The sequence below is a fragment of the Salminus brasiliensis genome, chromosome 13, assembly GCF_030463535.1.
Source record: "Salminus brasiliensis chromosome 13, fSalBra1.hap2, whole genome shotgun sequence".
In the NCBI taxonomy this organism is placed as follows: Eukaryota; Metazoa; Chordata; class Actinopteri; order Characiformes; family Bryconidae; genus Salminus; species Salminus brasiliensis.
Window position 1 is genome coordinate 20,132,368 of NC_132890.1, and position 13,723 is coordinate 20,146,090.

At 45.8% G+C, this 13,723-nt stretch overlaps 2 protein-coding genes across 2 annotated transcripts in view; both read left to right on the forward strand.

Annotated features, from left to right (window-relative positions):
* The window catches only part of ccnp (cyclin P), a 7,322-nt gene extending 359 nt beyond the window's left edge, over positions 1–6,963 (forward strand). Inside the window, exons 2-10 of the mRNA XM_072695684.1 lie at positions 1,439–1,587; positions 2,967–2,973; positions 3,296–3,368; positions 3,567–3,739; positions 4,648–4,746; positions 5,061–5,216; positions 6,126–6,284; positions 6,448–6,626; positions 6,735–6,963. Coding sequence (XP_072551785.1) covers positions 1,439–1,587; positions 2,967–2,973; positions 3,296–3,368; positions 3,567–3,739; positions 4,648–4,746; positions 5,061–5,216; positions 6,126–6,284; positions 6,448–6,626; positions 6,735–6,903 — 1,164 coding nt within the window. The 3' untranslated portion in view covers positions 6,904–6,963. The remainder of the gene's footprint in view (positions 1–1,438; positions 1,588–2,966; positions 2,974–3,295; positions 3,369–3,566; positions 3,740–4,647; positions 4,747–5,060; positions 5,217–6,125; positions 6,285–6,447; positions 6,627–6,734) is intronic.
* Positions 6,964–7,848: 885 nt separating this feature from the next.
* Positions 7,849–13,568, forward strand: LOC140574998 (CLOCK-interacting pacemaker). Its single transcript, XM_072695107.1, has 4 exons — positions 7,849–7,971; positions 8,702–8,925; positions 9,632–9,807; positions 9,961–13,568. The coding sequence occupies exons 2-4, from the start codon at positions 8,751–8,753 to the stop codon at positions 11,053–11,055; spliced, it is 1,446 nt and encodes a 481-aa protein (XP_072551208.1). The 5' UTR covers positions 7,849–7,971; positions 8,702–8,750; the 3' UTR covers positions 11,056–13,568.
* Positions 13,569–13,723: the final 155 nt, after the last annotated feature.

Consider the following 13,723-nt stretch of genomic DNA (forward strand, 5'->3'; position numbering starts at 1 on the left):
TTTTAATTATTACATTTTCACTCAATTATCTGTACTTTTAACTCCTTTAATTTTTTTAACTTTAATTTTTAAAAATAGCCTCCTTAGCCTGTTATGTCGGTTTTTCATTTCGGCTTGTCCTCGTTTTTAACAAAAAAAAAAAAAAAAAAAAAAAAAAAAAAAAAAATCCATATAAAATGCGCCATCCGGGAACCTACCATTTATACCATTCCTACACCCTATTGGTTTGTAAGCGATCCCTTGCACCTGCACATGTTACGTCACACTTAAGCAAGGACACAGCAGACATATGTAGCCTAGTATGAAGATGTCCGTGGCGGAGACTGAAGAGAACTCAAGTGAAATGTCCTGACTAAGCACCACATTTACATTCCAATAAAGGTTATTGATAACATGCCTCAAGTCTTTTTGCACCATTACAATATTTTTAGGCAACTACTCATCACATTTTCTGCTCCATGAAACATATGTTAAATAGTGCACATAGAAGCTCCTTTTAATGTAGTTGATATTACTAAAATGCATTAATTTTCAATGGGCAGCTGAAACGGGCAGTCTAGTGCATCCCAAATTTTCAACATTAACATTTTAATTATAGTCATTATGGCTTTTAGAAAAATGTCTTTTTGGGGAGGTGGGGTCGTGCACTGTAGAATCTTGTGGTGTGACCTAAGCTTTTGGTCTTAAACCTTATCTATCTGAGGAATGTATGTGAATACTGTTGACACCTGTGATGCTGCCTTTAGGTCATTTTGGAAATGTCGTATTTACAACATGAGCGCATGTGATTGTCACTGCAAACACTGCAAAGTTGGGGGCTTGTCAGTAAATGCCATAACTAATAATTTTTTTTTTAATGCTTTGCATTCATCCACATGTGACGAATGTGTGAGTGCATGCTACTAATGTTTTTTTTTTTTTCTTGATTTAAAAAATGGCTCACCTAATGCTCATATTTTGCTGTTTTGTCTGCAGTAATTGTAAATATACTTTCTATGTTTGATAGAGAAGTAAACAAAAAAAATCATTTTTCCCAGGGCGTTCGTGGTGTTTCCGACCAAAACCACTTGAACAGAAGTCATGTACTTACAAGCGCCAAAGTCGTAAGTACGAACTTCCGAGGTGGACTTGAAGGCAGCATGTGTTTGCCACAAATTGTGAAATTGGCATGAAAGCCAAAGCTGTTGGTGTAACAGCTACCTAGTGCCAGCTGGTTGGTTAGTGGCGCTGCTGCAGCGATCTAACTGGATGAGGTTCTTGCTACTGACTGCTGATTTGAGTGTTGGGTGTTTTTGTTAGTGTGCTGATTTTGCATATTTGCGGTCATGAGTGCATTCAGTTTAGACTTAAACCCTGCCCTCTAGTGTTTGATGCCCTTGGAGTAAATTACTGAGTTACTGCAAACTTGGATCAGACTGAAAGTAAACTTTCCCTTCAGGCTGAAGAGCGCCCCCCTCTGAGGACGTGGGCAAACACCTGTGGGACGAGGGAGCGCCGAGGTTGCCCCGACGGAGACGAGAGGAAACCGCAGCCCAGAGACAAATGTTCTGAACCACGAAGAGAGAGCTGTGACCCCGGTTGGGTAAGGCCCCATTTAACCTGGCATTAAAGGACCAAAAACCACTGTCAGCAGGAGATGTGCTGAAAATGCTTTAAGACACTAACTAAACCTTACTAGCCGTTTCAGTGTCCTAACCAAAGCAGCAGGTCATGTGGTAGATTTCTTTGTTGTAACAATGCTTCTTGGCAATGTTATTGTTGGAAAGCCTGTTAATTTCCTTTTTAAACAGTGCCACATTTGTCAGGAACATGATTTGTTGGACTAGCCTATGAAAAATTTGCCGAATTCTCTTTGCTAAAGCTAAACAGCTTGTTCTGACATTGACTCGTTTGGTGGACTGGATGATTGAACAGCACGCCCATACTGATCCCACAAGTGTTCAATGGGGTTGTGGTCAGGACTGCTGGCAGGCCAGTCCATCCTCTCCACTCCCAAATTCTGGAGGTAGTCTCTGATCAACGCCGCCCTGTGGGGGCGAGCGTAGTCATCTTGGAGATATGGAATTGCTACTGGTTTCATCTCGATATCTCTGTGCATTGAGATTGTCTCCAATGATGACTAGCCTTGTTTTTCTTGTGAAGGAGATGCCGCTCCACACAATCACACTGCCTTCACCAAAAGATGTTGCGCTATTGACGCAGCAATCAGCATAGCATTCTTGCCGTCTTCTCCACGTTTTGACCCTACAATCCAACTGTTAGGTGGAATCTGGACTCATTGCTGAACATAACATTCCTCCACTTGTTCAGGTTCCAGTGCACGGGTTGCTGACACCAGCACAAATGGGCCTGACTGTGAAGAGCAGTCATGGCAGGCCTCCTGGCGGCCCGATGCGACCAGAAACTGGCTGCGTGTAGTCTGTTCTGGTTTGTCTGGGCAGAGAGCCGTCAGTCATATTGTCCTGCAAACCTTGACTGCATCTGTACTATGGTACAGAAGTGCTGCCGGCATGCCGAAATCTTCTTTGGATGTAGTCTTCTTCGCGGCCTGTCTCTGACAGCCGCCATCATATGGAATTTGGCCTTCAGTTTGGAGATGGTATTAGGGGCTCACAACTTGGTTTTGTGGAACACCAGCTTATAGTTGCCCTATTGCAAGGGCCCTATGCAGATCAGTCAGCACCTGGGGGGTACCAGAAGCTCAAAACAAGTGTCAATAGCAACAGCAAAATAAGCTGTTTGGCTTTGGCATTGGCAGTGAAGATTTGGTGGATTTTTTTTTTCCCTTACTGCTCATCTCACAAATGCATGTTCCTTACAAGATTTATTGCCAAGAAACTTTGTTACAACAAAGAAATTATCTTCCAAAAACACACTTCCTTACATGCAGACGTATCCGATAATGCAGAGGACCTTGAATCCAGTTTCCAGTACTGGACTTTGGCCACAGGGTCACATCTACTGAGAATTACAGTCAGTTACATTAACTGCTCCCTTGACTTCCAACGAGAACAAAATCCAGGACTGGAAACTGAATTTAAGGTCCAAACCTCTGTTATGAGTTACTTTTTGGCCCTGACTGCTCAGCCGATGGCTCACTGAAATTATAATAGCATTTCAGGTCTGGCTGCTTGTAGAATGATGTACAACATCTGACAGCCAATCAAAACCGAGCTAATTTACTTAAGTGTTGGGTATAGTGTGTTTAACTGTGGATAAAGTGAGCTTGGGTAAAAATGAATTGAATGGTTTTGGTTTATAAACTGAAATGTGTAAAGTTGTGTTTGGTTTGCAGGTGCGGACGTTGTCGTTATATGCAGAAGATGGGATCATTATAGATTATTCCCAGAACGACTTGGTTTCTCCAGGTAGGAATGAAGAACCACACCAACCGCAAAGCAGCTGCCTTAGCAACAGCCTAACAACCACCTGTAATCCCACAGCAACAGCATACCTAAAGACTACCTGGGAGTACTTGCTGTGCATTTTCTACAGGAAACTTTTTGCCCACAGTTACAGATGTTCTGGTGTTCCCCTCGACTTGAGTCTGTTGTGTTCCTCTGCAGTGGATTGCTTTGAGCAGGAGGCAGTGCTGAGTCACCTTCACAGCCTGCAGGTGCCGCCATCCCTCAGGGAGCTTCTGCCCGGCCTCCTGCGTAAAGAGATGGAGGTGGCCATGGATAAACTTGGCCTCCTGTATGACCGCAGCTACGCCTGGGATGTCTTCTCAGATATGATGGTAATGTGGAGCTGTTTACTGACCAGCATTTCGAACCCAGCAGGACTTTAACACTACTCCTGATCCTCTTCAGGCTGGTTTATATGTAGTGCAGACCTGGCACTGCATGTGCATCGTTGTGCCAGTCAGACTGCGTGTGTGGGGAAAAATTTTACTTCTTTAATTAAGGAATTATTTAATTAGAGGTGTCCTTAAATAGCCATTAATATAAGGATAATATTAACCTGGTATTTTCTTTTTTGACATCACCTGGGTGCAGACTTTGAGGACCACAGAGCTTAGGGCAAAATTTAGAATTGAGTCTGCAGTATGTATGAACCAGCATTTAGCAGCAACAACTGCAACCAAACGCTCAGCACAGTGGAGCAACTCTGGCCACTTTGCCTCAGAACTGCTTCAGCTCAGTGTTGTTGATGGGTCTTTTGGCAGAGTTCTTAGTGGATGCTCAAACATTTCAGCAGGGCTCAGGTCAGGAGTTTAACTAGACCATCCTATTGCTGATGTTGACCACTGTGAGGTACTGGTAATTTTTTGGGTCTATGTCTTGTAGAACCCAACAAAGTCAGCTTCAGTTTACGCATGGAGGACCTGCGTTCATTTAGATTCTGTGCCAGTGGATCTTGTAGTGATTGATAAGGTGGTCATGTTTTTTTTTTCACGTGGGTGGTCCTTTGCTTTTCTTCACACTGTAAATTGTGAAACTTTTGCCTCTGCCCTGTGGAGGTGATTAATTGTCTTTAAATATTATTGGTGTTTTCTGACCACATTTTCCTTGGCCTCCCATTGATGACCCTCTGGTTTTATTTTGGTTTATCCTTTTTAACAGAATAATTACATCATTGAGTCAGCTTTCATTAAGCTATTTTTCTCTGAAAATGCTAAATTATTGAGGTGTCTATTTGTTGCAGAGGAGTCAGCTGCGCTGTACACTGCCAAACGCTGAGCTGCCCAGGCCATTCTCTGAAAACACACGTGCTATCCTGGTGGACTGGCTGATCCAGGTTCATGTAGGAATTGCAGAGTCTTCCTCACATTTACTGCACTCTGTACAGATCATTTTCTCTTCAAGCTGCACGGAGCACTAGAACTACAGGCATAGTCAACAATGTCCCTTTAGGAACTTAATTCTGGTTCCCTAATTTCCTTCGTTTACTGCCTGCACCCCCCCCCCTTCCCCAACTACCCACAATAGTTTTCTTGTAGGCTATTGCGCAAATTACACTGATTAAAATGTAAAGTGATTTTAGCTTAAAGCTTTTTTTTAATAAGAATTTATGTAAAACACTAAAACAAATGTCCTTAAGGTCTGTTTGTCATGCAGGAGGTGTTTAACTTCTCTGAAGAGACACTGTACTTGGCCGTTCACCTGTTGAACAGAGCGCTCCGGTGTGTTAAAGTCTCCGTCTCCAGTCTGCAACTGCTAGGAGTCACCTGCCTTTTCATCGCTGCCAAGAAGGAGGAGTGTTTACTACCAGAGGTACACACATACCAGTGACCTGCAGACCATGAGGAGCAAGCCCCTGGTCTTTTGATGTTTAGCCTCACCCTCTAAACAGGTTTTTTTTACCTGCTTTTACACCTACAGATCCAACACTGCATTGAAGCGAGATGCATGCGCTCCCATTCAACATCCCAAGTCCCATTAAACAGGAAGTGATGTTAACAGCAGGGACAGCCAACAGCTCCTATGTTTTGAAATAAATTCCAGAAGTGTTGCGTCCTATAAACACAAACTCTGAATTGTCGTTTGCGTTGCTGTCATGTCCCCATAGAATACTTTTATAGGAGAAAAACTACAGTTCTGAAATAAGAGAATGCCAGGACTGCAGCTTTCCTTAGTAGTTGCTAGGTTGATGCTAAGCTTGTCTCAGGTGTGGTTATGTGGTTGCTGTGGAGTTGCTAGGCAGTTTAACACTGTTTTAACTTTGTTACACTTTTGGTGGCCGGTTACTATAGCATCCCGTTTGGTTGCCGTGCTAGAACTGGTGTGCCAGGTAGCGGCTTTGGTGTCCCCCAATGGTTGCTAGGGTTTCTCTCTGCTAAAGTGTTGCAATACCATGTTGGACACTGTAGCAACCATCCAGCATTTATCAAAGGTGATTACTAGGTGTTTACTCCCACATTGTTGCTAGTGTATTTGTGCGCTCATTTCATTTGCAAAGGTCTGCCATCGTCCTCGGACTCAAAAAGCTGTATTCAAGCGCACAGATCAGGAATAGTGTGCTTGTGTATAACTTTGGTGCTATATGTTGCTATGCTGCTGTTAGTCAGCTGCTATGGTATGGTTGCTATGAGCTTGCAGCATTCCTGATCAGGACATTCCAGAATTGGTTTGGAGTTTCTCAAACTGACTCCGTAAACATTTAGTGTGTTTCTCTTTCTGTAGGTGTCGGAACTGTGTTACCTGATGGCAAATGCGTACAGTAAAAAGCAGTTTCTGCGGATGGAGAGACGGGTTCTGGGTGGTCTTAAATTTGAGCTGTTTCACTGCCCCCCGATTCACTTTCTGCTGCTGTCTGCCTACATTGCACGCTGCAGCGACAAGGTATCCCTACATTAGTTCTGAAAATCTGATTTTCCCCATTCCTCCTGCTAAACCCACCATCCTAAATGTAGTTAATCATACAGTACTTCAATTTTACACTGGAGCTACGAAGAGTAATGCAACGCTATTACTCTTCAATAACGTGATTCACTGTGTGGTGCAGGTGGTGTGTATGGCGCGGTATCTGCTAGAGCTTTCTCTGTTGGAGGGTCAGTGTGTGACGTATTTGCCTGCCCAGTTGGCTGGTGCTGCACTTCACCTTGCTCGCAGACTCGTACAAGACACATCGACACCTGATACAGAAACGGCCTGGTGCGTCGCCTCCACCATCCATGTGGGCAGGTCCGTTTCTCTCGCAAAGTGTCTTTCACCTGTGTAAATGTGGCGCTTCCACAGCACAGAGCTTCAGTACTTATGCGCATAGTATTTTTGTGTTTTAAATCTATACAGTGAGGCGACTTTGGGCAGCATAATGCAGGTGATGGCGGCGGCTGCAGCTCGAGCGCCCAGCCGAGAGACTCGTGCCACCTTCGTTAAGTTCTCCACAGCAGCGACGCTACAAGTCAGCTTGCACCCTGGGCTGACCAGCGCCCCCTGCCTTCTGGGCCTGCAGAGCTGAACATACACCCTGAGGTCCGGCCTGAACAGTAGGGGATAATCATGATGAGGGCTGTGCAGCCTCTTTCTGGACTGAGTGACGGTGATGTGATTATAAAAAGGAAAATTTGTCATTCTCCTGTTACACTTGTTAATTCCCTGCTCTTGAAAGAGTTGAGGTGAGAGGACTGTACTGCAGTTCTGAGGGGGCAGGGCAGTCGGGTTGGTCTGTTTTTGTAAATGTTTTATATGTGGAAAAAATAAATGTGATTCTTAAATTATTCTGTGTCTCGTTCTCTCTATAATACTGACCACACGTCACGTGACTGAGGCCCGCACCCCCGCCTTCCAAGCCGTGCTCACGCGGCTCCGCGCGCCTTCGCTGGCGATTGGCCGGCCTCCGCGTTGCGTCAGCACTAGAGCGCGTGAACGGAAATGGAGGAGCGCGTGCAGCTCCGCGAGCGAGGGGGGGGTTGTTTATATTTCTCCATGCTTTACAGTTTGGTCACCCCCCCCCCCCCCCCCTTCCACTCCGCTCTACAGAATTCTCTCTGCTCTACTGCTATTTTCTCCGCTCTGCCGCTCGCGCCGCAATCTTGTTACACAAACCCCCACGTGCGCGCGCTTCAGCAGAGACTCTTCTGTCGTACGCCCATTCACCTCCTGCACGCAGCGCCCGCCGCTCGCCCCGTCGCTACACGTGCTGCTGCGCTGTGTTGCGTCACACGGGTTGGGGGCGGGGCTGCGCGCCACCGTTGGCCGGCGGCGCCGCCCGTCCGTCCCTGCACGCGGAGTGGGCGGAGCCTCGCTGAGGTGGACTGAGCCGACGGAGTTTGAGGTTTAGAGCAGCAGGTACAGAACCAACGCTAACTAAACGGAACGCACTGCATGGGACGGGCACAGCGCTGCGGGGGCAGGTAGAGGGCAGTTCGTGGGAGTCGGGGAGGGTGGGTTGTTGGGTGGTTTTTGAGGTGCAGATGGGGTGGTAGATGGATGGACAGTTGGTGGGCTGGTTGGGTGATCTGGAGGAGCAGTTGGCGTTGGATCTGGTTGGGCAGAAGGTTCCGGAGCAGCGCTGGTGAAGCAGAAGGTAAAGGGTGGGGGGTAGTTTTACTTAAGTTACTCAAAAGTGCTATGTGAGCGAGTGTGTGTGTTGTCTGAGCTCGAGCGTGTTATGCTCGTGTCCTTAGGTTTAGCTTCAGTGCTTAAACGTGAGCACAGTTATTTGTTATTTTGATGGGCTGTGTGTGTGCGCGCGTGAGTGTCGCCGCTCTGTGCCAAGTTATAGTATTACATAATGGAGCAGGGGGAAGGGAACGCACGCGTACGCGCACACACGCTGCTGCTGCTGCTCAGGGTTGCAGAGCTACAGTCAATGTGGATATGAGATCGGAGGAATAAACACTTTTATTAATCATTATTAATTAGTTATCTCTTAAGCTCTTATGTATGTTTATTTATCAGACCGAAGACGTTTTAGAGTAACAGGTATCAAACTCTCCCTAACTAAAACGGCCATGCAGTCCTAGAAGCTAGTATTATAGTTCTGTAATAAACTCATGTGCACTCACATAACCATTTAAATTAACCAATAAATGCTTTAAGGTTTTTTTTGTGTGTGGAGGAAGCTTTTAAATGGGTCTTTGGTTGGCAAACTACAGTAAACTGAGATTACAACAGGACACTGCACCAGTAGTACTGATTACTGTAGCTTACAACTGGGATACTGTGAGTTTTATATATTCTGGTGTATGGTAGCGCCGTTATCTGCCAAGACACCAGTTGTGTTGTGATGTAACGCTGCTTGGTTGAACCTATAGGTTAGTCCTGGATCTGCCCAGCTGTCCCTGAGTGCCCGCATTGCCCAATATGCCGCTGGACTTGGGCTGTGTGGGAGAGCGCTCCTCCCGCCCTGCCAGCAAGAATGCCAAGGACAAGAGCAACAGCGCCGCCCTGCTGGCCTCCAGAGCACGAGCGCACACGCAGCAGAAGGCAGATGGCAGGGACTCCCGATGCAGCTCAGAGAAAGACTCTGGATATTCAGGTCAAAAACACGCACACAGGGAGCTTGCTTTAACTGGATGAATAAACCATGAACCAACCCTTCCAAATTACACTTTCTGTGTAAAGTGTTTTGTTAAACAGTTACTCCTAATGAAATGTAATCACGAATTCTAACATTTGTAGGCTGGGATGTAATTCTCACTGTATTAAACTTGTAAAAAAAAAAATTAAATAAAAAAAACTCAAAGGCTGTAAAGTTGAACATCAGTGTACGTCAGACTGGACAAGCTTTACACAAAACTAAATACCATTCAACCCTAATGTGCCTGTAAAGAGACTGTAGTGTTACTTTAAGTTTACACCAACAAGGTTGGTGTGGCGCAGCAGATAAAACCACTACCTGCCAGTGAGCTGTTACACCATGTGGGAGACCAGGGTTCGATTCCCAGTCTGTGTGACAGTATGCTGCGCTACACCAATAAGAGTTCCTGGGCAAGACTCCTAACACTACATTGGCCCACCTCTGTAATACAATAACCTTGTAAGTCGCTCTGGATAAGAGCGTCAGCTAAATGCCATAAATGTAAATGTACATCATAAATACTAATTAAAACTAACACAGTAAAAATGAAGTGTTGCTACAGCTTCTAATTAGTTAATGGGATTATTGGGAGTTTTCTTTTAGGATTTGTTTAATTTTTATTTTTTTTTACTCATTTTCACTTATACCCCACCCCCACCCCCAGACACTGGTTCGGACTCTCTCCAGATGGATGCAGAGGATCAGCGGAGTGTTTCTGAGCACAAGCTCCACAAGGCCCCGGGAGTTCAAGGTGTTTCAGATCAGGGGAAACGCCACCTTGTGTCAGCCCCTCAGGAGCTCACGCCCGTCTTCATAATTAAAAATGTCGTTCTGAAGCAGGTGAGAGAATATACTGGACTTGCAGTGCCTGTTTTGAGTGAGTGCTTTTTATTCTTATTTAAAGACATTTTAAGCCACAGTGTGTAAAACTGTACCTTGCAAGAATGAATTCTGTCCGTCTTTTTCTGTTTTCTCTTCCTCTTCTCTTGGAAGCCATTGCAATCAGGTCAAGAGCATGTCCTCCAGTCTCCTCTGGGATGGGGGTCTGGCGGGGCCAACCCTCAGACACATCTGCTCCTGCTGCAGCAGCCTGGCCTCGGCACCCCACCGCTGCACCTGATCAAACCACAGAGCCAGAAGAAGAGCAAGAGCACCTATCTTCCCATCCTCAACTCCTACCCCCGGATTGCCCCCCACCCCAGTAAGAAGACCCCTGACAAGCCCCCGGCCAGCAGGGGGAGCAACACGAATGAACACAGCCTGAGCAAGAGGGTGTGCACAGAGGAGAAGAGGGATGAGGTGTCCACTTCTACTCAGGCATCTGTGCGCAAGCAGCCAGAGGGACGCTCCCAGTCCCACCCCCTCTGCCCTCCTGATACACTATTGACCTCCCACCAGCTGAAGAACCCTCACTTGCCCTGCAGCCCCTCCACTCCAAGTGTGGGGTCCCCCTCAGTGTCTAGCTCGGAAATGCCCTCTCCACCCTCTGCCTGCACACCACCGCCACAGTCCAGCAGGGGGATCCAACAGCACATCTCGGGCCCTGACTCAAATGCTTCTCCAACAGGGAACGGCCTTCCTGCTTCTGTGAAGCACCGTCGCTTTCTCAACACGGTGGAGATCCTGAGCCAGTCGGGGCTGCTGGACATCACTCTGCGGACGCAGGAGCTGCTGCGGCAGAGCACTGCCACGGAGCAGGACATCGCCCAGCTACGCCAGCACACCCAGCTGCTGTGCCAGGCCGCCCAGGCTGGCTCCTGTGTACCTGCTATCTGGGCGCAGCTCCACCAGGTCATGGCTCAGTCCGGCTGCTACCCGACTCTCAAAGAACTGGTGCTGGAGACCAGTGAAGATGGGCAGCTGGAGGTCGACGCCAGCTTCGACAAGCCTGACGCCCCTGCCACCTATGGATATGGGGTTACCAGGAATGAGGAGATCGCCCCTCCGTCCCCACTCCTTGCACCCATGCACTTGCCATCTGCATTTCAGAGCTCCAGTGCCACCTCTCCTGGGTACAGCAGAGGGCACAGGAGCAGCACAAGTCTGCCAGAGGAGATTCTGATGCCTCCAGACAGCTCCACACACTGAGGACTGCTGTGAACCATGCTACTTTAATTTTGCCATGGCGCTACAGAGCTAATGTAGCGACCCTGTATTGGAGACACACATCCCACCAGTTAGCATGGGATCTGCGAGGCTAATGTAATGGAAACTCGTACCCCACCAATTAGCACTGGAGCTGCGAGGCTAATGTAGCTAATATTATGAAAGCTTCTAACTCATAGCTTGGTGTGCACATCTTGTCTAACTCAGTGAACTTTTGCAATTGTAGATTTTGTCGCCAGAGCTTGTTTCAGGTGCCAGGTTGGGGTGGCAGAGTAGAACACACATGCCAGAAATGCCTCCTGGCAAGATTAATTGCCATGGCAACCCTATCTTGCACATCACTTTCCGTTGGACTGCTGACCGGGGGGGCGGGTGGTGATGGAGAGACTGGCGCTTCAGACTGATTTGACTGTAATAAGTCAAACCCTGTGTCTCAACTCGTGTACCTCAATGGTGTTGTTGGGTTGTCTCTGCGCAGGCAGTGCATTCACAGATTGGGAAGGAAGTGCAGCGTGCCATTTAATAGCTGGTTGATGTGTTGAAACTAGATAACTTTTTAGAGTGAATTACTACTTAATCTAGTATCTACAATCTACTGGGCTTGTCGGACACTAGATGGCATTGAATAGCGAATCTAAGATGAATGGAGTAACAAGGAGCATTTGAGCAAAATCATAGTATATAAATGATCACTTGCAAACCGAAAAATTTGAGGAGTGAAACAGGGGGCACCACACAACATGCCTCTTTCTTCAAAACGCAGCAAGTTGGATACACCAGTTATGGAACTGTGCTGTGGCTGATGTATCAATAACTTCCTCTTTTTTGCTTTTAAAGTACATTTGCACTAAATCATATAAGCAGTGCGGCAAGACAGGATAAGACCGGATAATCCTAAGAAGGGTGATTCATTTTGTAAAGCTAAATTACACACTTCAGTGGTTTTAAATGATACAACTGTAAATTCATGCAACACAGGGAGTCTTACTGAAGGACTCTTATTGTGTCTGCATGTTTTTTAAATAGGAGTGATTTGCTACTTTTACGACACGCATGCGGTCGTCAGTTTAATTTAATACAGATTGAAAATAGTTTTCCCATTTATTGGCCATCAATATTGTGGACCCCCAAATGTGACCATTTATAAGCAGACCCCGCACAACCCCAGTTTGTACACCCCAGGGCAAACTTTATGTATGGTTTAAAGTCAGAAAGTCATCACTACTATAGACACATTATAGTACATTTTATACACACTTGCTGTTACTGAAGTTAACATCGCAGCAATACAGTAAATATGGCGTGTGCCTCATTTTATTCTGAAATGTGTAAGTTCCTGCAGGGCTGTAGAGCATTACATTATGATCAGGGGCACCTTTATGTATGACCGTATATTTATGAATTGCCAGAGTTTTTTGCTAGAACTGCTGATAAATGAGGTGTGCAATGTTCTAGTGCTGTTCTGGGATACTAATCGCTGATCTAGCTGTGATTCAGTGATCCACTCATTTGGGTTCGGTTTAAACGTGACTTGGTTTGAGGCCTTGTCCTGGGAGTACAGAGTTCAGCCCACAGTGCTCGAATTGAGACACATGGAAACGCTCATCTCTGCCAGCTTTAGTAACTGTGGTACGGAGTTCTTCTGCTCTGTACTAGTGTTAGTCCTTTGTGTTCATGTATTTACAGGAAGTGGGGGCGCTGGTTCTGGAAAGTCCTCTGTTTCAGGGCTGGTTCTACTGTCCTCCATGACCTCACATCACCGCTCAGGAATGGGTAACCTATTTTACACAGGAGGAGCTAGAGAAAAACTAGATATGGACATTTTTATACTTAACATGGAGTGTGTCCCAATTGCATACTGATTATAATACTAACTAGTTTTGGAGTGTGAAGTATGTAGTATAGATAAGTGCAAAGGTGAGTAAACTTGGATGTTCAAGATGCTCATAACTGGTCAGCAACCTTTACAGAGAAGTTCCACCCAGATTTTCTGAAATAATTGCTGAATTATAATGGGGAATATAACCAGTACTTTAACAATTCAGAGAGAAGAGTAGGTTGATGAGGGTTGTTGAAACAGAAGCCTGTCCTAAAACATACAAGGATTATTGACCACAACCGACAATACTGCTTTTTCTGTGACTGTTCTGTTTTGCAGCAAATCTACTGTTTTTAGCTTTAGTTAAACTCTGATTTTTAGTGTATGTGTTTGGGCCGGTGAGCCAGGACCCCTTCAGCTGTACTGAAGTTTTGTGAGAATGACTTTGGCTCTGTGCCAGGGCCCTGAATACAGAGTACTGAATACTGAGTTTTTGATTTGCGACACAAACTTAAAGGACCACCATTTGTGTGTGTGTGTGTGTAGGGGGTTCAATACCGATATAATACCATGAACAATTATAAATTTGCATTTTTAACTGTTTATTTGGGAGAGAGCGCGAGAGAAAAAGATGTGTAAGAATGATCTCTAAAATACACAAACTGTGTTAGCTGTCTTTCTGCCTAATTTCTGTGTGCTTTCTGTTTAGTTGTGTAATTTTATTTTATTTTTGAAACCAATTTTCTAATATTCTCTCCTTAAACGGAAGTGTCACTCAGTGTGGGTTTGTTGGGAAATGCTCCATTCTAGATGGTTTTCCCCATTATGCAG